Source organism: Oncorhynchus mykiss, chromosome 7 (assembly GCF_013265735.2).
Source record: "Oncorhynchus mykiss isolate Arlee chromosome 7, USDA_OmykA_1.1, whole genome shotgun sequence".
Taxonomy (NCBI): domain Eukaryota; kingdom Metazoa; phylum Chordata; class Actinopteri; order Salmoniformes; family Salmonidae; genus Oncorhynchus; species Oncorhynchus mykiss.
The window spans coordinates 18,322,368-18,348,222 of NC_048571.1; the positions used below are offsets into that span (position 1 = coordinate 18,322,368).

General features: G+C 43.2%; 1 protein-coding gene across 1 annotated transcript in view; it reads right to left on the minus strand.

The window, feature by feature from the left end:
* The window catches only part of LOC110528806 (FERM and PDZ domain-containing protein 4-like), a 67,908-nt gene that overhangs the window by 6,952 nt on the left and 35,101 nt on the right, over positions 1–25,855 (minus strand). The window contains exons 2-10 of the mRNA XM_036982858.1: positions 13,542–13,658; positions 11,085–11,248; positions 7,590–7,692; positions 6,678–6,723; positions 6,448–6,552; positions 2,839–2,946; positions 2,478–2,609; positions 846–965; positions 322–458 (exon numbers count right to left, since the gene is read on the minus strand). Coding sequence (XP_036838753.1) covers positions 322–458; positions 846–965; positions 2,478–2,609; positions 2,839–2,946; positions 6,448–6,552; positions 6,678–6,723; positions 7,590–7,692; positions 11,085–11,248; positions 13,542–13,658 — 1,032 coding nt within the window. The remainder of the gene's footprint in view (positions 1–321; positions 459–845; positions 966–2,477; positions 2,610–2,838; positions 2,947–6,447; positions 6,553–6,677; positions 6,724–7,589; positions 7,693–11,084; positions 11,249–13,541; positions 13,659–25,855) is intronic.

Here is a 25,855-nt window from a genome sequence, read left to right on the forward strand (position 1 = left end):
GAAGGCATTTGATATTCAAGGTCGTGGAAATAATGCAAATTAGTGTTCACCTTTTTATCAATGATTATTATGCACCTGTACAAAGACTCCTTTTGAGCAGCTCCGTCGCCCATGGTTAGAGCGTTGGACTAGTAACTGAAAGGTTGCAAGATCGAATCCCCCGTGCTGACAAGGTAACAATCTGTCGTTCTGCCCCTGAACAATGCAGTTAACCCACTGTTCCTAGGCCGTCATTGAAAATAAAAATTTGTTCTTAACTGACTTGCCTAGTTGAATAAAATAGGTCAAATTAAAAAAATAACAGTAAGGAGCTGAACTTACTGGATGTATTTGAGCGAGACCTTCTGCGTCTGCCTGGTCGTCATAGTGAGGACGTACATCTGCAGAGCGGCCAATCGGAGCGCGGCGTCGTACTTCAGCTCCGAGCCGAAGCGCTCCAGAACCACATCGTTACAGCTCTACGGAAGACCAGGAGGGGCAGTTAGAACCAGTGGATTCAAATCCATTCAAAATAGATGCATTTTGTTCTATTTACAAGTTGATGAAGGACAAGCTAGAAACCGGGCATTGTTGTCAGTAACATAGAAGCGATTTTGCTTTGAATAGTCAATCCCAAGAGAACAGAAAATATTATGAAGTTCTGAATGAGCCTAAAACCTTGGACAACTAACCAATTTTGGATGGGAACCTTGAACTTGATATGCATGTACAGTAATTGATCAAAAGGCCATTATTGACAAGCTAAAGTCTCAATGCTTGTTAGACAAGTTCACCTGAGAATACAGGAGTGCGGTCTTGTGTTATGCTCCACTATGATTGGGCCAGGTCTCCTGTGGTGCTCTCACCTGAACATAGAGGTATTCAAATGCCACGGCATCCCGTCTGAGCAGATCCACCGGGTCCTTGGGGACGAAGCTGATTCTGAAGAAACATTTCATCTTATCAGACCCCGGCCTCTGTGTCACCTGAAACGAAAAAGGGGACGAGAGGATGTGAGAAATGAGGGGGAGGAATTGAGTGTGTGTTATAGAGAAAATATTAAAACGTTTTACTGCACTGTAAATGTATACTGATGTGAAAGAGATACAGACACATCAAAACGGAAAACAGAAAATGCAAGATCCCTCAAGGTGCTACGTCAAACTTCATAAAATGGTCAGGTAAATTCATTCCCGAGGACATAATGGGATGGTAAGGTCAGTGCTAAGGACAGGGTGAGTCATTGTTGCAAATACAAGTCAGGCAAATTTACATCCATTGGACAGGTTCTTGGCCTCTGTCAAGGAACAGGAATTCATTAAGACACGCAGAGGGAGATATATTGTAAGTGCTACACTGGTCAGTAGTTTGCCCTCGTTCCCTATTCAAAGGTACACTCTTAGAAAAAAAAGGGTTCCAAAAGGGTGCTTTGGCTGGCCACATAGGAGAACCCTTTTTGGTTCTACGTAGATAGCGCCTTTTTTTTTCTAAGAGTGTAACGTCTTGAGCATTGAGCTTACAGATTTCAACCCCTTACAAGAATCATAACAAAACCTATTACATAACTCTTTTCATCCTTGAATAGAATAATAATAGGTTATTCGTCGGTTATTCCCGTTATTGCTTACCACCAAAGGGCTGTCTATGCAGGATGATGGTGATGCATATTAAAAGTATCCTCACTATGATCGCAGTACACTTTCATTAAAACATTGAAAGCAGAGGCGCCCTGCTGTGCCGGACTTGATAAATCACGCTGTGTTCTTGAGTCGCTCTATGAATACTGAGCAGGAAGTGTTTGCGCATGTCCCAAATGGCACCCTATTCCCGAGTGCACTACTTTTGACCAGCACTCTATGGGACGCTCTATGGGCCCTGGTCAAAAGTAGTGACCTATAATGGGAATAGGGTGCCATTTGGGATGTGTACTTTGTCTGTCTCAGCTAGAAGCTTGGAGTGTGATTGTGCGGTAGTGCTGGAATAGAATTGCCTCTTATCTATAGGATACTAAGTGAAGAGGCCGAGGTGGGAGTGTGTTTAGGAAGCAGAATGGGATCACTGAGGGTGACTCTGGGCTAGCAACAGATGAATGACTTTCATTCTCTCTATTCTCTCTGGGACGTTGATAACCTGGACCTGTAGCTATAGAGCTCCATACTGAGACCTATCTTCCTGAAATGGGCTAGGGATGTCTAGTTCAGTTACATATATTATTCTCTTTCTTCCGCTCTTTTTCAAACTATCAGGACTTATGGCAGAAAGCAGAAGCTCCATTTGCTTCGTGTTAGATGAAATACATAAGTGTATACTGCAAAGCACTAGTAAAAAGGGCTTTATAAATTGATTGGTTGATTGAGTCATTGATTGAGCTCTGTCATGAATTGCCCTCTTGGCCAGGTATACCTTACATAAGAGGTCGCTTGACCTCAATGGGACTTCCTGGATAAGTAAAGGTCAAACCAATGACTTAGCGTTAGCATACCTACAGTAATTCTTACCTGAGTTAGCATCTCCTGTTCATGCAACAGTAGCAGCCTGCTGCCCGATCCCTCCGTCCGCTGTTCCAGCATCAGGGAGAAGTGCTCAATGCACTTGATGGACAGCTTCTCTTGTAAGGTCATGATAACATCCTATCACACCATAACCAAAGGTCAATTTCAATGTCCTAATACCAAATTATACATTTTTTATTTGTTTTCTTGTTTTCTGCCACTGTGTAGCTAAGATGGTTAGAATGCAATTTGCATTTCAAGTCAAGGTTGAGTCCCCACGCCATATTCCATTCATTTCCTCGCATTTCACCACAGTAATTATAGAAACAGTGCCACTCCAACCCCCTCCACAAAGTGCCACACACACCTTGATGGATGTGCTGCAGTCGAACCGGAACGACTTGGTCTGCCCGTTCTCCAGGTACACCTTCAGAACGTTCTGCATGAAGAGGAGAGAGTTGTCCTTCACTGTGTTCTGGGTGGAAAGGAGACACAGAAGAATGACATACAAGAAGACATACAGTAGCCTACATGAAGAGAACAGAGTTGTCCTTCACTGCGTTCTAGGTGGAAGCAGGACTTACAAAGGAATGCCCTTATATTGCTTGCTAGCATTGTTGAACTGTCTGGATGTAGTCAGATAAACAAGTGTATATCAACACAGAAAGTATTCAGACCCCTTGACTTTTTCCACATTTTGTTACAGCCTTATTCTAAAATGTATTAAATTGTCCCCCCCCCCCTCATCCAGCTACACACAATACCCCATAATGACAAAGCAAAAACTTTTTTTTTTAATGTTAGCACATTTATAAACATTTCTAACGGAAATATCACATTTACATAAGTATTGAGACCCTTTACTCTGTACTTTGTTGAAGCACCTTTGGCAGCGATTACAGACTCAACTCTTCTTGGGTATGACGCTACAAGCTACAGGCACACCTGTATTTGGGGAGTTTATCCAATTCTTATCTGCAGATCCTCTCAAGCTCTGTCAGGTTGGATGGGGAGCATCGCTGCACAGCTATTTTCAGTTCTCTCCAGAGATGTTTGATCGGGCTCAAGTCGGGGCTCTGGCTGGGCCACTCAAGGATATTCAGAGATTTGTCCCAAAGCCACTCTTGCTTTGTCTTGGTTATGTGCTTAGAGTCATTGTCCTGTTGGAAGATGAACCTTTGCCCCAGTCTGAGGTTTTCAGCTCTCTGGAGCATGTTTTCACCAAGGATCTCTCTGTACCTTGTTCCGTTCACCTTTCCCTCGATCCTGACTATTCTCCCAGTCCCTGCAGCTGAAAAAAATCCCCAAAGCATGATGCTGCCATGAGCATACTTCACCGCAGGGATGGTGCCAGGTTTCCTCCAGATGTGACGCTGGGCATTCAGGCCAAAGAATTCAATCTTGGTTTCATCAGACCAGAGAATCTTGTTTCTCATGGTCTGAGACTCTTTAGGTGCCTTTTGGCAAACTCCAACCAGGCTGTCATGTGCCTTTTACTGAGGAGTGGCTTCCGTCTGGCCACTCTACCATAAAGGCCTGATTGGTGGAGTGTTGCAGAGATAGTTGTCCTTGTGGAAGGTTCCCCCTTCTCCACAGAGGAACCCTATTGCTCAGTTTGGCCGGGGCAGCCAGGTCTAGGAAGAACGTTGGCAGTTCCAAACTTCTTCCATTCATGAATGACGGAGGCCACTGTGTTCTTGGGGATCTTCAATGATGCAGAAATGTTTTGGTACCTTTCCCCAGATCTGTTCCTCGACACAATCCTGTCTCGGAGCTCTGCGGACAATTCCTTCGACCTCATGGCTTGGTTTTTGTGCACTGGCTTGGTTTTTGTGCACTGTCAACTGTGGGACCTTATATAGACAGGTGTGTGCCTTTCCAAATCATGTCCAGTCAATTGAATTTACCAGAGGTGGACTCCAATCAAGTTGTAGAAACATCTCAAGGGTGATCAATGGAAACAGGATGCACCTGGGCTCAATTTCGAGTCTCATAGCAAAGGGTCTGAATACTTATGTAAATAAGGTAAATCTGTTTTTTAGGTTTTCATAAATGTGCAAAAAATTCTAAAAAACAGTATTTTTTGTATGAGGTACTGGGTGTAGATTGATAAAGAAAACGTTTTGTTTAATCGATTTTAGAATAAGGCTGTAATGTAACAAAATGTGGAAAAAGTCAAGGGGTGTGAATAGCAATATCCATACTACCACACCATTTACAATGCATCCCCAATAAATTGTTTCATTTGAACTGATATGCTGATGTGTATATTGGAAGAGAGCCTTACTTATAAAAAATAAAATACAAAGATATAATTCATGTGAACCAAATATACAGTTGAAGTCGGAAGTTTACATACACCTCAGCCAAATACATTTAAACTCAGTTTCACAATTCCTGACATTTAATCCTAGGAAAAAGTCTCTGTCTTAGGTCAGTTAAGATCACCACTTTATTTTAAGAATGTGAAATGTCAGAATAATAGTAGATACAATTATTTATTTCAGCTTTATTTCTTTCATCACATTCCCAGTGGGTCAGAAGTTTACATACACTCAATTAGTCATTGCTAGCATTGCCTTAAATTGTTTAACTTGGGTCAAATGTTTTGGGTAGCCTTCCACAAGCTTCCCACAATAAGCTGGTGAAACCGAGTCAGGTTTGTTGGCCTCCTTGCTCGTGTACGCCTTTCCAGTTCTGCCCACACATTTTCTATGGGATTGAGGTCAGGGCTTTGTGATAGCCACTCCAATACCTTGATTTTGTTGTCCTTAAGCCATATTGCCACAACTTTGAAAGTATGCTTGGGGACATTGTCCATTTGGAAGACCCATTTGCAACCAAGCTTTCGCTTCCTGACTGATGTCTTGAGATGTCTTCCTCATGATGCCATCTATTTTGTGAAGTGCACCAGCCCCTCTTGCAGAAAAGCAGTTGGTTCTTCGGCTTGCAAGCCTCCCCCTTTTTCCTCCAAACATGATGATGATGATGGTCATGGTGGTCATTACGGCCAAACAGTTCTATTTTTGTTTCATCAGACCAGATGACATTTCTCCAAAAAGTACGATCTTTGTCCCCATGTGCAGTTGCAAACCGTAGTCTGGCTTTTTTTAATGGTGGTTTTTGAGCAGTGGCTTCTTCCTTGCCGAGCGGCCTTTCATCTTACGTCAATATAGGACTAATTTTACTCTGGATATAGATACTTGTGTACCTGTTTCCTCCAGCATCTTCACAAGGTCCCTTGCTGTTGTTCTGGGATTGATTTGCACTTTTTGCACCAAAGTACGTTAATCTCTAGGAGACAGAACACGTCTCCTTCCTGAGCGGTATGACGGCTGCGTGATCCCATGGTGTTTATACTTGCGTACTATTGTTTGTACAGATGAACGTGGTACCTTCAGGCATTCGGAAATTGCTTCCAAGGATGAACCAGACTTGTGGAGGTCTACAATTTTTTTCTGAGGTCTTGGCTGATTCCTTTTGATTTTCCCATGATGTCAAGCAAAGGGGCACTGAGTTCGAAGGTAGGCCTTGAAATATATCCCCAGGTACATGTCCAATTGACTCAAATTATGTCAATTAGCCTATCAGAAGCTTCTAAAGTCATGACATAATTTTCTGGACTCTTCCAAGCTTAAAAGGTTTAAAGGCACAGTCAACTTAGTGTATGTAAACTTCTGACCCACTGGAATTGTTTTACAGTGAATTATAAGTGAAATAATCTGTCTGTAAACAATTGTTGGAAAAATGACTTGTGTCATCCACAAAGTAAATGTCCTAACTGACTTGCCAAAACTATAGTTTGTTAACAAGAAATTTGTGGAGTGGTTGAAAAACGAGTTTTAATGACTCCAACCTAAGTGTATGTAAACTTCCGGCTTCAACTGTACACAAATAACTTTTGTCAGTTCAGTTGGTGGTTAAAGGTCAAAGGGATAAATTCAATGGTCAACCATGTGACAGGAGGAGAACTTACCGGAACCTGACCGTTAATGATGACCTCTTCTGCGAAGCGCACTTTGACCGGATTGGACTTGAGCCTGGCTTTTTTGGCTGCACTGATGAACGCTGATTTGGGCGACTGAGAACAGAGAGATTGAGTATGGAGGTCAGGATGAAAACAATCTCTGCGTCGGGTGTGCAGCAATCATACATCCTGTTATTATAAACAACATAACCAACAGTTCAAAAAAGAAAGATACTCACAGGGTACGGCTGGACAACAGTCAACATAATGGACTCCTTACAGTTTCTGCAGGGAGAAAGGCACATTTAATTGACTGATAGTCACAGTGAATGACTTCAATTTAATGGCAACGTAAACAGGAAATCAATGATTTCCAATCCAATATAATGAACTACACGGGCACACAGGCACAGACGCGCACAGCACGCATGCACACATGTTTGGAGGCACACACACGCATGGACATACATACACACACCATATTCTGGTATCTGGGGGGGGGGGGGGGGGGGGGGGGGGGGGGTGAGATGTTATTAAAAATGTTCACGTCTCCACAAACAAACAGGCAAGAACACAGCCTCACTTCAGACTCTGACATTTATCAATTTCAAATGAAATGTCATGTCTGCTACGTTAGAAAGTATAATTACCCAAGCTTTTGGCTGAGATCTGTTCAGTACAATTGGCTCTGAATATGTGAGAGATGCCCAATCAAGTAATGCAGTCACGAAAATGCAATGTTCACTTTTCAGAATTGAACACATAAAAACGACCGAAGGCCTTTTGAGAAAGTCTGGTCATCCTTCAGAAATACAACAACTGTCAGCCGTGTTTACACTCCACAGAGCATAATCACAAAATAAAAACTACAACGTGAAGGACAGGACACAAGATGTTCCCCCCCCTAAGGGTTCGGATGTGTCCGGGAAATTACAGCCATCAAATCACTGAATACTTTGTAAAGTCTCTACTCTGTTAAGGAGACAGAAATAATGGTTTATGAAATTCTTTTCTCAAAAGGAAAAAAGTGCCTGTAAAGTCTGGCGCCTGAAGTGCCATGGGAGATAACAGCTGTTGGCACAACTGGACATAGTTACCCATGCTGAATACCCTAGATAAACAGAGACAATAAGACAGACAGACAGGGTCACCTGACGAGGTCGATGACTCGTTCCCTGGGCACTGAGCTGACTGCCTCGTCGTTGATCATGATGATCTCATCTCCTGGGATCAGCTTTCCCTCCGAGGGACCTCCTGCAAACACACACACACACACACACACACACACACACACACACACACACACACACACACACACACACACACACACACACATGAATGCACAAGCACACACACACACACACACATGCACACAGATTGTCAGGGATTTGTACATACATTTGTCGTAAACAATGCTGATGCACTGAGACGTTTAGGCTCCGTGTTCACGTTGTCTTCGGTTCAAATCTGGGTTCAAACGTCAGCCCTACCCGCTAACACCAAAGAAAAATGAACTCATGACATTTTTCTCAACAACTCAGGTTCACTCAATTCCCAGGTGTGACACAGTCTCTCTGCGTCCCACTCTCTCCTGTGGAGATTACGAGCTTCTCAACCGGCGCTGGCAATTGAATCTCTCTGCTTGTGTTGTAGAGGCACAATGTAGAGGCAGAGATGAAGATGGGCCTTTGTTCCCGATGCCTGCACCGATTCTGAAAGCGCTAATTATTTTCCAACAAGAAAGCCTGTTTCCCGTGATAGTGAAGTTCTGAATAAACGGATTGATGGATGACACTGGCTGAGGAGAGGAGACGTGGGGAGAGAGCGTAGGGGGCTTCAGAAACTCTCCCAACATCTGAATGGAATAGAGAGACGCTGAGAGAGAATCCCTCTGCCTTACTGTTTTGTCGTCTCAGTCTGTAGTCACACTAAGCACCGGATGAGCAACACTCATAAGTTGACTGACAATGTTACATGTGTCAAAGTCTTTCAGAAGATTATTGGGATAAAATTAAAACAACATGGAATACCTAAAGGATCGATTGTCCAACAACCATCATGTAATCCATCAGTGATTGGTGTTTCTCACCGACTAATATTCGCTGTACCTCACCAAAGTTGTCAGATGAGAACAAAAAAGTAATTTGATTGGTGTCACTGCATGTCCAATTGCATCGTGTCATTTTAATTATCACACTAATTGACAGGGAAAAGCCACCACTACAGCACTGTGTTTCAGTGAGCTCATATACAGCCTAGCGGAGATTCAGTTCAAGAGGTAATTGTTCTGTCGAGAATTCATAATTGCTCAGGGGCTGCTATAGGCGAGATACAATCCATGGCAGTGGCTGCCTTATGCATTTATTTAGTCAGGCAGATAGGTGAAATAAAAAATAAATCAAATCAAATCTTTATTTAACCAGGTAGGCTAGTTGAGAACAAGTTCTCATTTGCAACTGCGACCTGGCCAAGATAAAGCAAAGCAGTGTGACACAGACAACAACAACAGAGTTACACATGGGATAAACAAACGTACAGTCAATAACACAATAGAAAAAGTCTATGTAGAGTGTGTGCAAATGGCATAAGGAGGTAAGACAATAAATAGGCTATAGCAGCGAAGTAATTACAATTTAAGAAATTAACACTGGAGTGATAGATGTGCAGGTGATGATGTGCAAGTAGAAATACTGGTGTGCAAAAGAGCAAAAAAAGTAAATAAAAACAATATGGGGATAAGGTAGGTAGTTGGATGGGCTATTTACAGATGGGCTGTGTACAGGTGCAGTGGTCGGTAAGTTGCTCAGATAGCTGATGTTTAAAGTTGGCGAGGGAGATAAGTCTCCAACTTCAGCGATTTTTGCAATTCGTTCCAGTCATTGGCAGCAGAGAACTGGAAGGAAAGGAGGCCAAATGAGGTGTTGGCTTTGGGGATGACCAGTGAGATATACCTGTTGGAACGCGTGCTACGGGTGGGTGGTGTTATGGTGACCAGTGAGCTGAGATAAGGCAGAGCTTTACCTAGCAAAGACTTATAGATGACCTGGAGCCAGTGGGTCTGGCGATGAATATGTAGCGAGGGCTGGCCAACGAGAGCAGACAAGTCGCAGTGGTGGGTAGTATATGGGGCTTTAGTGACAAAACGGATGGCACTGTGATAGACTGCATCCAGTTTGCTGAGTAGAGTGTTGGAGGCTATTTTGTAAATGACATCGCCGAAGTCGAGGATCGGTAGGATAGTCAGTTTTACGAGGATATGTTTGGCAGCGTGAGTGAAGAAGGCTCTGTTGCCAAATAGGAAGCCGATTCTAGATTTAATTTGGGATTGGAGATGTTTAATATGAAACTGGATGGAGAGTTTACAGTCTAACCAGACACCTAGGTATTGTAGTTGTCCACATATTCCAAGAACCGTCTAGAGTGTCACCCCCTTTGAAGAGGGGGATGACAGCGGCAGCTTTCCAATCTTTAGGAATCTTGGACAATACGAAAGAGAGGTTGAACAGACTGGTAATAGGGGTTGCAACAATGGCGGCAGATAATTTTAGAAAGAGAGGGTCCAGATGGTCTAGCCCAGCTGATTTGTACGGGTCCAGATTTTGCAGCTCTTTCAGAACATCTGCTATCTGGATTTGGGTGAAGGAGAAGCTGGGGAGGCTCGGGCAAGTAGCTGCGGGGGGTGCGGAGCTGTTGGCCGGCGTTGGGGTAGCCAGGAGGAAAGCATGGCCAGCCGTAAATAAATGCTTATTGAAATTCTTGATTATCGTGGATTTATCGGTGGTGACAGTGTTTCCTAGCCTCAGTGTCGTGGACAGCTGGGAGAAGGTGCTCTTATTCTCCATGGACTTTACAGTGTCCCAAAACTTTTTGGAGTTAAAGCTACAGGATGCAAATTTCTGCTTGAAAAAGCTAGCCTTTGCTTTGCTAACTGACTGCGTGTATTGGTTCCTGACTTCCCTGAAAAGTTGCATATCGCGGGGACTATTCAATGCACGGGGACATATCGCGGGGACTAGATAGATGACATCACACCAGGGCCAGAAGTCTCATTAGAATTAACACGACCCTCACATTCCTTAATAATTCTCAATCATGACAATTGTGGTTATTGAATTGTATTGTTGATCAAACAGTGATTATTGATATACCCCCTAGGCTGATAGAGACGTGACATGTGCTTGGAGCCAAGGACCACTGCTTACAAAGTGCTGAGCGTGAAAAGCCCTATGGCATCAATGTCATACTACAAGCATGTGACAACGATTGAACTGCTCTTATTAACCAAAATACAGATAATGTTACCGACACTTGAAAGGTCGATGGGAAAGCCAGAATTAACCCAAGGATGTAAAGGTATCCATAACACATACACTAGAATGTCATTTGCATTGACTAAAATGTATTTTGAACACTTACACTTGTACCAATATCATGTTCAGTAGATTTCTGAACTTCATGTAGGGACATATCTGGATATGATCCCATGAAACAGCTATGGCCCTGTTCTGACGTGAGCGTGTCATGTATATTGATATGGTTTTAAATTAGAGCTCTTCAGGTGAATTCGGTCAGTGATGATCATGGGAGACGTAGGCGGAGGGATATACCAGGAGGGGTCATGGGAGATGTAGGCAGTTGATGCATACCAGGCGTAACAGAGCGTACCACCACCGGTTTCTCACTCCCGGCCACGAAGCCAAACCCCAGGACAGGGTCCCGTCTCATCTCCACCAGCCGGGGGTCAGGGGGCACCAGCTGCACCCCATCCAGACGGTGCACCTCCTCCAGGGAGCTGCTCTGGGACACGTGGCTGAGAGGAAACAGGAACAGGCAACGCATCATCAGAGACAGACTCAATAGGGGAGCTTCTCAGTTCAAACTGATCCAACTGGAGACTAATGACATAGGACTCTCCTGACTAGAATAGTGTTTTCCCTAGTATTTGGTAGGCCTTACTCCAAACTCTTTTGTTCCCTGCCTAAAACAAATTGGCTTTAGTCCCAAAACTGTGAGGAACCGGCGAGAGGGTAGTGGGATCAGTTTGGAATTGGGCCCCAGAATGATTCTGTTATTAACTCAAGTAATTATTATTTGACCTTTATTTATACAGGTAAGTTAATTAAGAACACATTCTTATTTACAATGACAACCTGATTCATAAAAACAATCAGCAGTCTGGCACCCTGTATCTGGGTGGGGTCAGCAGTCTACAAATAGACACTTCCCACTTAGATAACTCACACATCTAATTTATACTGTGCTACATAACACTCCTAAACCATCTGACACACTTCCTCATGCAAGCACGTACGCACAATGGGTCAAAGGTTGAAGTTCACTGTCTGGCATTAGTGATGTGATTGGGTGTGGCATCCTACATTTGTGCTTCTGATGTACCCACTTGCACCATATCCACAGTCCACATCCTCCATGTTCGTGTTTTTTTGCCCTCTCTTTACCTATTCCAATTGGTTCTGTCCATCCCCCTTCTAAACTAATGTCTATTGGTTCTGTGATAATATGAAGTATCTCTGGGTTATATAATCCATGACGTCTTTTTGGCGTCTCCATTCTCTCTCTGTTCAGGTCCATTTTCTCAGGACTAGTTTCAATACAGCTTCACTACTTTACTGTAGCTCTCCCTCTCCGAAATCTGTATTCTGATGAATCGTGTTCAGTCCCGTACCCTAGGTGAGCTACACGCAGGCATATCGATCACGGTTTCATCTCCAAGAGCTGGGCAAATGGTCAGAGTTCAGAGTTCACTGGCATCCGTGCCATGGAAGGTTAAATGCTGATGTTGCAGCGGATCCACACAGACCGGGACCAGGTAATCCATACATGGGTATACTAAGGGCACAGTAAACACCGGAATGTCTAATATTCCCTGGATATCAAAGGATAATATCAATAGTGTGGACTGTCTGGGATTCAGGATTCAGTGTACTATCATTATCCCAAGCGCACAGAGAGGGTGATGTATTTGAAATCCACTCAGTCCTTTATGCCCAACAGGGAGACCCATCTATTACACTCAGGCCAAATCAGAGAACAATATCGCCACAAAGCCAGATATATTGCTCTGAGACCAGCCATATATTATCCTCCTAATAGCTGTCTCATACCTCCGATGGTACGGCTCGCACATACACGCCCACGTGCACACACACACGTAGGCAGGCAAGCACACACATTCCCCTTTGCCACGAAGGAGAACAGCAACATTCACTAAACCTGTAACAGTAGGTTGTGCTAGGTTAGGTTAGGAGAACAATCTCGTCGGTTTACCTGTCCTCATCCATTTATTTCTCACGCCTAGAAATCCAATTGTCACGCTCCCTTATCTGCACTCCGGTGTCATCTCTGTGAACGTCACCCCATTCTCACTTGGGATCAAAGAAGCCTCCATGCTAGTGGCACGTCTAGAGATAGGAGACAGCACCTTTTCCTTGTTCAGAGCTCCTGCGTCACTCAGTGGGGAAAAGGTGTGCTTTATGTATCCACAGAGGTAGTAAAATAAATCAGTATTCCGAAAGAATTCAAGACACTGAGGCAGTCTACGTCAGACAGGGATGAGGGGATGGAGGTGTGCGGGGGGGGGGGAGGGGGGGATCAGTATTCCATTGGCATACTGTTGATACAGGACACGGGAGAACATGACGCGTCTGGAATTTCCAGTCAAAATTGAACGACGGACCTTTAAAAAGAAAAACACTACACTAGTCCTCATAATCCTTAGGAATCTCCATTACAGCGCAGGTGTTCCCTAGCTCCTGTCATAACTGACGTTTTGACTAATCACACTATGAAGCATGTGGGGGAAATTTGATCAGAGGTTCATTTCAAGTTTAAGTCAGGACGGTTAATCAAACAATGTAGGTGATCACACACACACACACTCGCTAATTATACTGTAAGGCACACTCACTGAGCAACAGTGTGTCACGTGTTATAATGCTACAACAAGTGATTTGAATGTTAATAGCTGAGTGAGGTGGACTTGAATTAGGCCTAGAATTTGCAACTGTTGGGGGGGGGGGGGGGGGGGGGGTTGTGCCTGGACACTGTTGTTGTACACCCCCCTGGGGAGGGATGGTACTTACTTGCTGAAGTAGTCTCGGCCGTCCCTGTAAGAGCCCATGTCCCAGCCATAGGGGGGTCCCGGCAGGGAGCCCCAGGATCCAGAGGGGGGAGGCCAGCCCGATGATTTGGTCTTGTGGCTGAAGCAGAGGAAAATGAGGTGTAAGGATGAATGTATGGGCGTCTTACTAATATGTGATGTTGCTGTAAGGAACACCTTTCTCAGAGCCTACCCACTACTGGACCACGGGACATTATTGTTCCTAGTCCTTCGAGCTGGATATCTACATAGCTTAACATAATTGGCTGCTACGGTCATTACATAGCCGCTGTAGCCAAGTCCTGCCATGAAATTCTGTTAAGAGTGTGAAGGCATGAGGCGGTCAGAGAACCCCGAGACGACCGTCGGACGGCTCACCGTAAATTAAATGAATGGTGTAACCGAGATGTCAAGGCACAACAGGCTTCAAACTAATGCTTGGAGATTTGTGAAATTGGTTGCGTATCAACAGCACTAACATTGGCATCCTCTCTTGGATAAACTTTGCATCAAGTGTGCCTAGAATCAAAATGTATCATTGTCATTCTCAACTCTTCACAGGGCCAAATCATACAGAACATACAATAGCCACCATTTGTTGATTTTTTATCACATACAAAAGATTGGCTTCCAAGCCTTGAGGTAGAAATAACACTGTCGTGACAGTTCAATGACTTCGCCAAGCTAGGGCACAGTAGAACACGGAGGACATCATGTCAGAAACACACAGTAGGTGACAAACACCCACAGATTGATGTGTCACAGTGTATTCATTCACACTCTGGCCTTCAGCCACCGACACGCCACGCTGCATTGATGTCTGCTGAAGACTTTACACATGTAAAGCACAACGTGGTAGCACAACGTGGTAGCACAACGTGATAAGGCACCATACGGCAATATGTAGAACAATAAAGACAAGATCAGAAAACATGTTTTCAACAATAACCTTTCTTTATGGACACAAAACCCCAGTGAAAACAATTTAGCGTGGATTTTAATCAGCTGATACTTAAATATCCCTCAAAAATATCATACTTATAGACTTAATGGGTTGACTACATTAAGTGGGACATCAGTGGGACAATATCAACCCCATTATCCCATCATGGGGGTGGGTTTCAGAGAGCCAGCTATGCAGTCGGTCGGCATGCTTGTGTCTCAGCGTGTGTCTCATTGTGTTGAAGAGGCTTTTGGTCTAAACCAAACTGCTGTGGCGGATTCCGAGCTGAGGCCTTCATCTCCTAATCCTCCTCATCAGAGCCAAAACAAATCTACCACTGTGTGTGTGTGTGTGTGTGTGTGTGTGTGTGTGTGTAGTAAGAGGATTTAAAGGAAGAGGAGGAGGAGAGGGAGTGTATGAAAAACGCCATTCCACTAGAGATCTGATGTCACAGCCTAGCAGGGAGCAGACGGGGGGAGACTGTTCCTCAAAAACAGTTGATGTACAAAAGGCAAAGGGATTTGGGTATTGATGTGGGAACCCTGTGGTCTCAGTGCAAATATGACAATTGTTTTTGCAGGAAGGAAAAGTTGTGGGAGTTAAAAAGAGGAGAAGACTATGAGAATAAGAGATTCAAATGATCAGTTCAATGATCATCATCATCATCAAACAGAGTGGCTGTACTTTGCATGAATAAAAAAAAGCAACCATTGACCCATGAAGCCTGTAATCAATATGAAACGTGGGCCATGTAGCAACACTTTTCAAGGAAATCGAAAAGCACTTTCCCTTTCAGAGGTAGAATCATTTCTGAATAGCTTTTGCTGCAACCCCCCCCCCCCCCCCCCCCCCCCAAAGATAGCAGAACCACTCAAGGCCTTGAATCAATCTGATTCAACTGCAAAAAGGTCCCAAAGAACTAAATCTGAGCAACAAATCTAAACGTAGACCGATTATCTCTTGGCCATTCTGAACAGAATGATGGTGAATCGAGTCATTTCCAAAAGTTGTTGTAAGATTTGGGCTCATGTGAATGACAGCCAGTCTCATGATGACACATAGTCTGTTGTATGATGGTCATAGCCTCCTGAATGAAGTCTTACATCCTATTGCTTGGTTATACCTTCAAAGCCTGCCATTACATCCACTGATTTTCCCTTCTTTTGAACAGGTCTGTAAAACACTTGAAACAAACAATGGCCTACAGTGGCATATTACACAATCAGCAATCTCCCTGCACTGGATGTGTGTGTGTGTGTGTGTGTGTGTGTGTGTGTGTGTGTGTGTGTGTGTGTGTGTGTGTGTGTGTGTGTGTGTGTGTGTGTGTGTGTGTGTGTGTGTGTGTGTGTGTGCGCACTGGGAGGTAACAAGTATTCTGGTCTCTGGACAGTTTACTCATTGCGCAAGCATTGCCTAGCGAAATATCTTTGCTATATATAACCTACATGCTTTGAAAAGGGTCTTTCAGATCACATGTCTCACGCACACTCTCTAGCTTTTCTCCAGCATTTCTAAAACCATCTATGTTGGAGCAGAAAGGTTTTTCGAGAGGATGGAGTCCAGCATTGTCCTATTCTTCAAGCAAGAAGTGTGTCAAAAGCCATTTTCCTTTTCCCGAGTGCTCCCATCCTCATATACCCATCTAGTTGTGGACTATTCTGTGGCACCACCGCCAGCTATGATCATCAGAACAATTATCGCTTGGTTCAGAGAATCGCATTCTTGTCGAGCTCTGATGGCTGAGGAGACCTCATGCCGTTAGTGCTAGCAGGCTTTCGTCACACTCCACACAGCAGTATGTTCAGCTTGGACGGCTCCTCACTCACCATGCTCCAGCAAGCAGGGGTAAAGAGGCTAGACCGAGAGAGAGAGACAGTGAGAGAGAGTGCGAGCCCTGGTTAAAAACCCGTTCTCCCCCCACTACCTAGGTCTCTACCCAGACATTCAGCCAGCCACACACATGCTAATAGCTTTTCCATGATGCGTTAGTCTCCATTAGCACAATGTCAAAAAGAGATGCTACAATCTCCCTCCCCGGGCCCTGCCTCTCTTTTTACACTCTAAGGAATAACTAGGCTAATACCCCCCTTCGCTCCAAGACTGGATGGAGGGCATAGAAATATTCAACGACAAGAGAGCACCTCAGTCATACAATTGAGACAAGTCTCAACCTTGGGCTTTTAAGGAACCAAAACGAGCACTTTTGGGGACAGGAAACATTAACATTTGTGAAAAATCTGCCTCAATTTTGTGTTTCTTTACAGCATATTTTCACAATATAGTTGTTTTTCATTATTTATTGGCTAAAAGGCCTCCCTTGTTCGGTGGGAATTCTACAGTTGCAGAGAGCAAAGGCTAAAGTGATCCTGGACGAGTATATTTTAGGCTTTTTTTGCACGAACAACTCAGGTTACTCTCCCTCCATCTGGGGATCATCCATCTAAAGTGTGTGGAGGTCTGGTTCCCTGCCATGAATTATAGAAAATGACACAAAGGCAGTGGCTAGAGAGCATCAGTGTGTCCCTATGTGGTTCTGCAACATTCCCTGTGGATGACTAAAACACTCTGCCAGGAGCCATTTTATCACTTCTGCACTCTGCTCCAAACTGTAGAAATAGACACGGCAGAATGAAGAGGGTTTTAAATTCTACTTAGACCTACCTAGACAGCATACATCTTCACAGGTCAGAATGTGGTATAAAATCAGTCAAGCTGGAGATACAAATAGCCCCACCAATATGGTTGCTATCGGCCACGCTTAATGCAAATTCTACACATCGTAAATCTATGATCTTGACTTCATCACCATCCAAGAGCTGTGACTCAAGGCATCCCATTAACTTTTTCCACCACCAGCAGCCTACTAGAGATTCCTCTCCCCTCCCATGTCGGTCTGTGGTGCTTCAGAGAGTCATAAATGAAACATCCCTCCATGTCTTTAAAAGATGCCCTCAAAGTGCTCCCTATTAATACAGCATGGAGCTGAAGAAGACAACATGCTTCAGCTCTCACAGCGACATTTTATGTAACCCGGCCATACCACAACCCATGCTCTGCTCTGAACATTTTGTCCAGGGAGGATGCACTATAGGCCTGGACGAGGGAATGCTGAGGACCACATGAAAACTGCAAGCGTTTCGCAGAGGCAGCTGTTGTTAAAAGTCAATGTATGAAAGCTTTGAGTTATCAAAAGTGTACATTTTAAGTGGATAACCTTGCAGTTTTATTGGGATTTTGTTACTCAGAGTTAATTGCTATTCATTTAGAGTTCATTGCTTTAGAGCATGGGAAAAGCATGATGTTCCACTATGTAAAACAAGGGGTTTAGGTTTCCATTCAGCACCACCAGTAGCCCTGAATTTTTCAGCACCATGGACAGCACTAGTGCTCAACCCAGCCACCATGCTGAAGCCGCACTACTCACTGCAATCACCTTGATGCAGCAATTTACTCAAATGGAAGGTCAAAAAGCACATTGCTGGAATGACAAAGCCCGCAAATTCTCTTTCTTCACTGTCACTTAGTGACTCTCTCTCGCTCTCTTTGTCACTCACACACACTAACATAGCCCCTGAGCCTTTTGGCCTCCTTGCCGTCACACACAGACCATGACAGGCTATGGTTCTCACAGGCCTCCCCATGCGCTTATTTTGATTGCTATTCATTCATGGCTTTGCTATGTATAATGATGTACGTCAACTGGCTAAATGAACAGTCTTGGTAGTCAGTAACGAATGCAATAATACAGTTACAGCTATCAGCTACATTCTCTGGGTAGCGCCTTGATACTCCTTCGTTTCCGTGTAGTTTACAGTCGCATCAAGTCAAGTGTGTGTATACCGCACACGTGCACGCACACACACCTCCATTGACGCCGATTGCTCTGATCTTACAATAAATGACATAACCTGTTCTGACATCCCCATACCTATCACACTGTGCTTCAAGGGAGCACAGATCAGAAGGAGAAGAACATGAAAGGCAAAACAAAACAAAGCCATGCCCCTCTTCCTGTCCCTTAGTGACAGTAGCAGGAAACCCATAGGCAGAGCAAAGAGAAAGAGAGAGAGGGTCGTGGGGGTGTGCACGCTGTAGGAGGCTGCCATGGAGGCTGCTGGTGGTAATGGTGGTAGTGGCGAGAGTTGTTGTTTTAACCCTGGCACATGGTCTGGCAGGAAGCCCACAGCAAAGCATGACCCTCTGCAGCAGAACAGTAAGAACAGTACATCCTCAGTAGGCTCCACCAGCCAGCCAGCCAGCAAGACTCACTCACACACAGAGGGATGGAGACTATCAGTATTCAGCTCATGACTCAAAGGCTGGAGCTGAACACCTTTGAGATTCCGTTCTGAAGAATGGTTCCCTAGGGAGCTGATCCTTTGCCCTGGCAAGTGTGTGTGTTTTGTAGTGCTCTCTCTATATTGTTTGTTCAAACAACAATCATATAGGCCAAATGCCCTCTTCAAGGGGTGTCCTTGAGTACTGAATGATGTGGAAAGGAAATATTCTACTAGGGCACTCAATATATTTGGTTTGACTTCCTATAATCTAGAGGCACCTGTCCATTGAATACTTCAACCTGCATCGTCCTTCAGTTAAAGGATGCATTAACATAAAGTTATGACATTGAATTATAGCCCATTATTTGGCCCCTTATTTGGCCGGCTGACACACACCTCACTCATTAACAAAGTGATTCAGAGGGCTAGGTCACATCTGTGATAGTTTGCAATGGCCATGCTAATTCGGAATAAAACAAACTCTGTAGGTCATTCAAGAGGGATATTTCAAATCCACAGATTAGAGATAATCACTGTCATTTTAATTGTTGGAAAATAATTTAATCCAGCCATTTCTCACATTGTTCTCCTCCCACTTCAATGTACTGGTAACCCTGAGATAACCTGATCACTTGTATGTTAGTAGTACAATGTGGACATGATTTGTTTAGATAACATTGTTTCCAATATTGATATATTATCAGTTGCAGAACAAGACGTATTTGTAAATCTTCTCTTTTCTGCCCAAACTGATGTTGGGGTTAAATAGAACACATTCCAGACAGTATGATTCTAGCCTAGCCCTAGTCCCAGACCTGTTTGTGCAAACATGTTCAGCATGCCAAAGTGTGACAGGGAGCTGGCATGATAGCCAGGCTGGCATATAGGATAGTATAATTCATTTCAGTATGAAAACTGACTAAACATATCACACACATACGAAAAAGGGAGCGCGTATATTGCAGTCAGATGTTGTAGACCTAGATTTCCTAAATGGCTCATAAAAGCTTGTTTGATATTCATCCATTTTAATAAATGCTCCAGGTTGCCAGATTGGGTTCAGTCATTATTATAAATTGTCCGGAAAGACAGATTGGGTTCTTCAACTTTCTTAGACAATTAGGAAACACAAGTCTCGTGAAGCGATCATTAAGAGGTCTGTGCAGGTTCTGGTTGACAAAGCCCCAGCTGATGGTAGCAGCTTGTGTGCATACATACAGATTTTGTGGTGGGGTTGGGGTGCATCACGTTCGCCAGTGTTAAACACAGATGAATGCAACATCTGCATTAGCAAAACACTGGAGCACAAATCCCACAGATAAAAATCCCACAGAACAAGCATCACTAAATACAAGACAAATATATCCCAAACAAGACCACAAAAGATAATCATTAGTACCGAAGAGCAGTGCTGTTTCAGTGCTGTTTCAGGGCTGTTTCAGTGCTGTTTCAGCAGTAGTATTTTAGTGGTGTAAAGTAACTAAGTAAAAATACTTACTGTACTTCCGTATCTGTATTTTGATCATTTTTACTTTTACACTACTACATTTGTAAAGAAAATCTGTAGTTTTAACTCCCATACATTTTCGCTGGCAACCAAATGTACTCATTACATTTTGAATGCTCAGGCAGGACAGCAATATGATCAAATTCTATGCATAGTCACTTTACAAATGACCTGGACAAACCTGTACCCCCGCACATTGACTCCGTACCGGTACTCAGCCTCGTTATTGTTATGTCATTTTACTGTTACTTTTTGATTATTTTTTTCACTTCAGTTTATTTAGTAAATATTTTCTTAACTATTTCCTGAACTGTATTGTTAGTTAAGAGCTTGTAAGTACGCATTTCACGGTAAGATCTAACCTGTTGTATTTGCGCATGTGATAAATAACATTTGATTTGAATTCACGTACCTATCAATATAATACGTTATCTTACCTACTGCCTCGCGGACTCACGGACTCACTAAACTGCCTCGCGGACTCACTAAACTGCCACGCGGACTTACTAAACACTAAAGTAGTATTTTACTGGGTGACTCGCTTTCACTTGAGTCATTTCCTATTAAGTATGACAATTGAGTACTTTTTCTACCACCGTTAATGTAGTATTCAGCGAAGGGACAGGGGGGTGGGTATGTGTATGTATGTGTGTCTGTCGGTCTGCGTGTCTGTCGGTCTGCATGTGCTTGTGCCTGTTGACATCCACTAATGTCTTGGTCTCTTTCTCTTAGCTTGTCGTTAACTGTGAATCCATGTGGTGAGTGAGTGATACTATCTAGAGTAAAACAAATCGCTGAGTGAGTTGACATCATTAGCGGATTAAACGCTAGACTGGAAAGTACTGAACCAAACAGGTCCCAGACACACTAGACTAGAGCATGAGACAATAACTATATTCTAATGAGATGCAAATTACCAATTTGAATGAATTGCATAAAACATATGAATAATATAAATCATTTTCTTTTATAGCTGTTTGTTGAGCCAAGCTGGACTCACTGGACAGGCAAAGGCTGTTTTACGTAAATGTGTGTACCTCCATTAAAATAAATCCTCTTGGGGCTAGGGGGCAGAATTTTCACTTTTGGATAAATAGCGTGCCCAATTTCAACTTCCTGCTACTCATGCCAAGAATATAAGATATGCATATTATTCATAGATTTGGATAGAAAACACTCTGAAGTTTCTAAAACTGTTTGAATCATGTCTGTGAGTATAACAGAACTTATGTAGCAGGCAAAACCCAGAGGACTAACTGTTCAGAATTTGTTATTATTTTTGCCTCTCTCTGTTCCCTGACTTGTTATTGCCAATGGATATTTCTTATTTATTTCAGTTCCTACCGCTTCCACTGGATGTCACCAGTCATTGGAATTTGGTTGAGGTTATTCCTTTGTGCAATGAAGAAGTAGGCCAACTAGGAACTGGGTACACTTTTGTGAGTTGCGCAAGACGTGAAAAGTGCCGCTGGTTTGTTTTCATTCCTGTATTGAACACAGATTGCCCCGTCTACAATTTGATCGATTATTAACGTTTTAAAATACCTAAAGTTGTATTACAAAAGTAGTTTGAAATATTTTGGCAAAGTTTATAGGCAACGTTTGAAATATTTTGTAGTGATGTTGCGTTTTTTGTAAGCTGTTTTTTTCTGGGTCAAATGCGCTTTATAAATGGACATTTTGGATATATATGGACGGAATTAATCGAACAAAAGGACCAATTGTGATGTTCATGGGACATATTGGAGTGCCAACAAAAGAAGCTTGTCAAAGGTAATACATGTTTTATGTTTTATTTCAGCGTTTTGTGTAGCGCCTGCAGGGTTGAAATATGCTGACTCCTTTGTTTACTGCTGGTGCAGATGCGCAGGCTATCAGATAATAGCTTCTTATGCTTTCGCCGAAAAGCATTTTTTAAATCTAACATGTTGGCTGGATTCACAACGAGTGTAGCTTTAATTGAGTATCTTACATGTGTGATTTAATGAAAGTTTGAATTTTATAGTATTTTATTTGAATCTGGCACTCTGCATTTTCCCTGGCAATTGGCCAGTTGAGACATTTGCGTCCCGCCTATCCCTAACTAGTTTTAAGTCATGTTATGTTACATCAAGAACGGTATGGTTGCAGAAACCAAATAAATTACAGAAACGAAAGTATGGTGGTTGGTCCGTGCAGACCTGGCGCCAGAACGAATCAGTTGGTTGCAATATGCGGTCCAGTCATTTTTCACCGGACCTCCTATGTGTGCACGTGCTTGCGCATTCACACAATTTTTTAAATGGGTGTTATAGTAAAGACCATAGGCAGCTCGTGAGTTTCAAGTTTGGGAAATCTTACAATTTGAACCTAGAATTTCTACCGATCATAATGACAGTTATGAACTATCTTATATGCAAGTTTCATTTAATCAATAACGTTTACGTTTCTAAAAGTCATTGTCACGTGGTTAATCATACAAATCTGAAGCAAAATGATACAAATCTAAAAGTTCAAATTCAACTATGAGAACACAAGCCTCTGCCATATGGACACATTGACACACGGTGATCAATTGGCGGCTACTCACATCGAGGCTTGGTGATTGTCGAGGCTGGGAGTGTTGGAAAGATTTTTCAAATACTGAGGAAGTGTAATTCTCAATGGAGAAAGTCGTTGACTTGTGTTTGGCGAAGAAAAAATGTATGTGGTGAGTTAAGACAATCAGAAATAAGACATTGCCAAATGGGCACTCAAATATGCATGCATAATGGAGAGAGACACACCATATCTTCGCCACACTCCCTCCCCTTCTTCTTGATGCAACATTTTAATTTATACATTTTAAGTGATCTTCACACATATTTTAGACGCTTTTAACTGACAGCCGCGACTCTATCAGCTAGACCTATTGTCACGCGCACTACTCAAATTGCGGGCTTCCCAAACATATCACCAGAGAAAGTTTCCAAGCGAGCGAAACAGTGCCCCTCTATATGTAGCTCATGTATCTGATGCTGTCTGGACAGAAATACTATGACATGTTTTGGTATTTTGGACCAGACAGCATCAGATACATGGTCTACACATACTGAGACAGAGAGGATGCTGTTTCACTGGCCAGACAGCATCAGATACTTGGTCTACACATACTGAGACAGAGAGGATGCTGTTTCACTGGCCAGACAGCATCAGATACATGGTCTACACATACTGAGACAGAGAGGATGCTGTTTCACTGGCCAGACAACATCAGATACATGGTCTACACATACTGAGACAGAGAGGATGCTGTTTCACTGGCCAGACAGCATCAGATACATGGTCTACACATACTGAGACAGAGAGGATGCTGTTTCACTGGCCAGACAGCATCAGATACATGGTCTACACATACTGAGACAGAGAGGATGCTGTTTCACTGGCCAGACAGCATCAGATACTTGGTCTACACATACTGAGACAGAGAGGATGCTGTTTCACTGGCCAGACAGCATCAGATACATGGTCTACACATACTGAGACAGAGCTGCGCTGTGTCACTCGCTCAGATTAATTAGCTGAGATTGATGAGTGTTTCTGTCGTCGCGCGTCTCGGTCAAATAAATGATCAATATTTAAATATTTTATTTGGACTGGCAAGGAGATACGGCAGGCCGGGCTAGTTCTCTAAGGCCCGCCCATAACGCCGGCCATGGGTCGGGGAGGATTACAAGGACCGTCTAGCAAACCAAGGTTGCTTGTTCGACGGGAACTGTACACTTTTTGCTAAACCGTCCCCTAACCTTAACCTAATTCACCTAACCTGCTACAGTGCCTTGCGAAAGTATTCGGTCCCCTTGAACTTTGAGACCTTTTGCCACATTTCAGGCTTCAAACATAAAGATATAAAACTGTATTTTTTTGTGAAGAATCAACAACAAGTGGGACACAATCATGAAGTGGAACAACATTTATTGGATATTTCAAACTTTTTTAACAAATCAAAAACTGAAAAATTGGGCGTGCAAAATGATTCAGCCCCTTTACTTTCAGTGCAGCAAACTCTCTCCAGAAGTTCAGTGAGGATCTCTGAATGATCCAATGTTGACCTAAATGACTAATGATGATAAATACAATCCACCTGTGTGTAATCAAGTCTCCGTATAAATGCACCTGCACTGTGATAGTCTCAGAGGTCCGTTAAAAGCGCAGAGAGCATCATGAAGAACAAGGAACACACCAGGCAGGTCTGAGATGCTGTTGTGAAGAAGTTTAAAGCCGGATTTGGATACAAAAAGATTTCCTAAGCTTTAAACATCCCAAGGAGCACTGTGCAAGCGATAATATTGAAATGGAAGGAGTATCAGACCACTGCAAATCTACCAAGACCTGGCCGTCCCTCTAAACTTTCAGCTCATACAAGGAGAAGACTGATCAGAGATGCAGCCAAGAGGCCCATGATCACTCTGGATGAACTGCAGAGATCTACAGCTGAGGTGGGAGACTCTGTCCATAGGACAACAATCAGTTGTATATTGCACAAATCTGGCCTATTGAAGAGTGGCAAGAAGAAAGCCATTTCTTAAAGATATCCATAAAAAGTGTTGTTTAAAGTTTGCCACAAGCCACCTGGGAGACACACCAAACATGTGGAAGAAGGTGCTCTGGTCAGATGAAACCAAAATTGAACTTTTTGGCAACAATGCAAAACGTTATGTTTGGAGTAAAAGCAACACAGCTCATCACCCTGAACACACCGTACCCACTGTCAAACATGGTGGTGGCAGCATCATGGTTTGGGCCTGCTTTTCTTCAGCAGGGACAGGGAAGATGGTTAAAATTGATGGGAAGATGGATGGAGCCAAATACAGGACCATTCTGGAAGAAAACCTGATGAAGTCTGCAAAAGACCTGAGACTGGGACGGAGATTTGTCTTCCAACAAGACAATAATACAAAACATAAAGCAAAATCTACAATGGAATGGTTCAAAAATAAACATATCCAGGTGTTAGAATGGCCAAGTCAAAGTCCAGACCTGAATACAATCGAGAATCTGTGGAAAGAACTGAAAACTGCTGTTCACAAATGCTCTCCATCCAACCTCACTGAGCTCGAGCTGTTTTGCAAGGAGGAATGGGAAAAAATGTCAGTCTCTCGATGTGCAAAACTGATAGAGACATACCCCAAGCGACTTACAGCTGTAATCGCAGCAAAAGGTGGCGCTACAAAGTATTAACTTAAGGGGGTCTGAATAATTTTGCACGCCCAATTCTTCAGTTTTTGATTTGTTAAAAAAGTTTGAAATATCCAATAAATGTCGTTCCACTTCATGATTGTGTCCCACTTGTTGTTGATTCTTCACAAAAAAATACAGTTTTATATCTTTATGTTTGAAGCCTGAAATGTGGCAAAAGGTCGCAAAGTTCAAGGGGGCCGAATACTTTCGCAAGGCACTGTATGTACATTCTCCTAACCTTTGTCATTAGTACTCCATACCAGCAACGTAAATTCACCTCGGGAATTGTCCTTTGTTGTTACAGAGCAACAAGCAGCCTGGTCTCAGAGAAATATGTATAATACCATACGTCCCTAAAAGTAAAATAC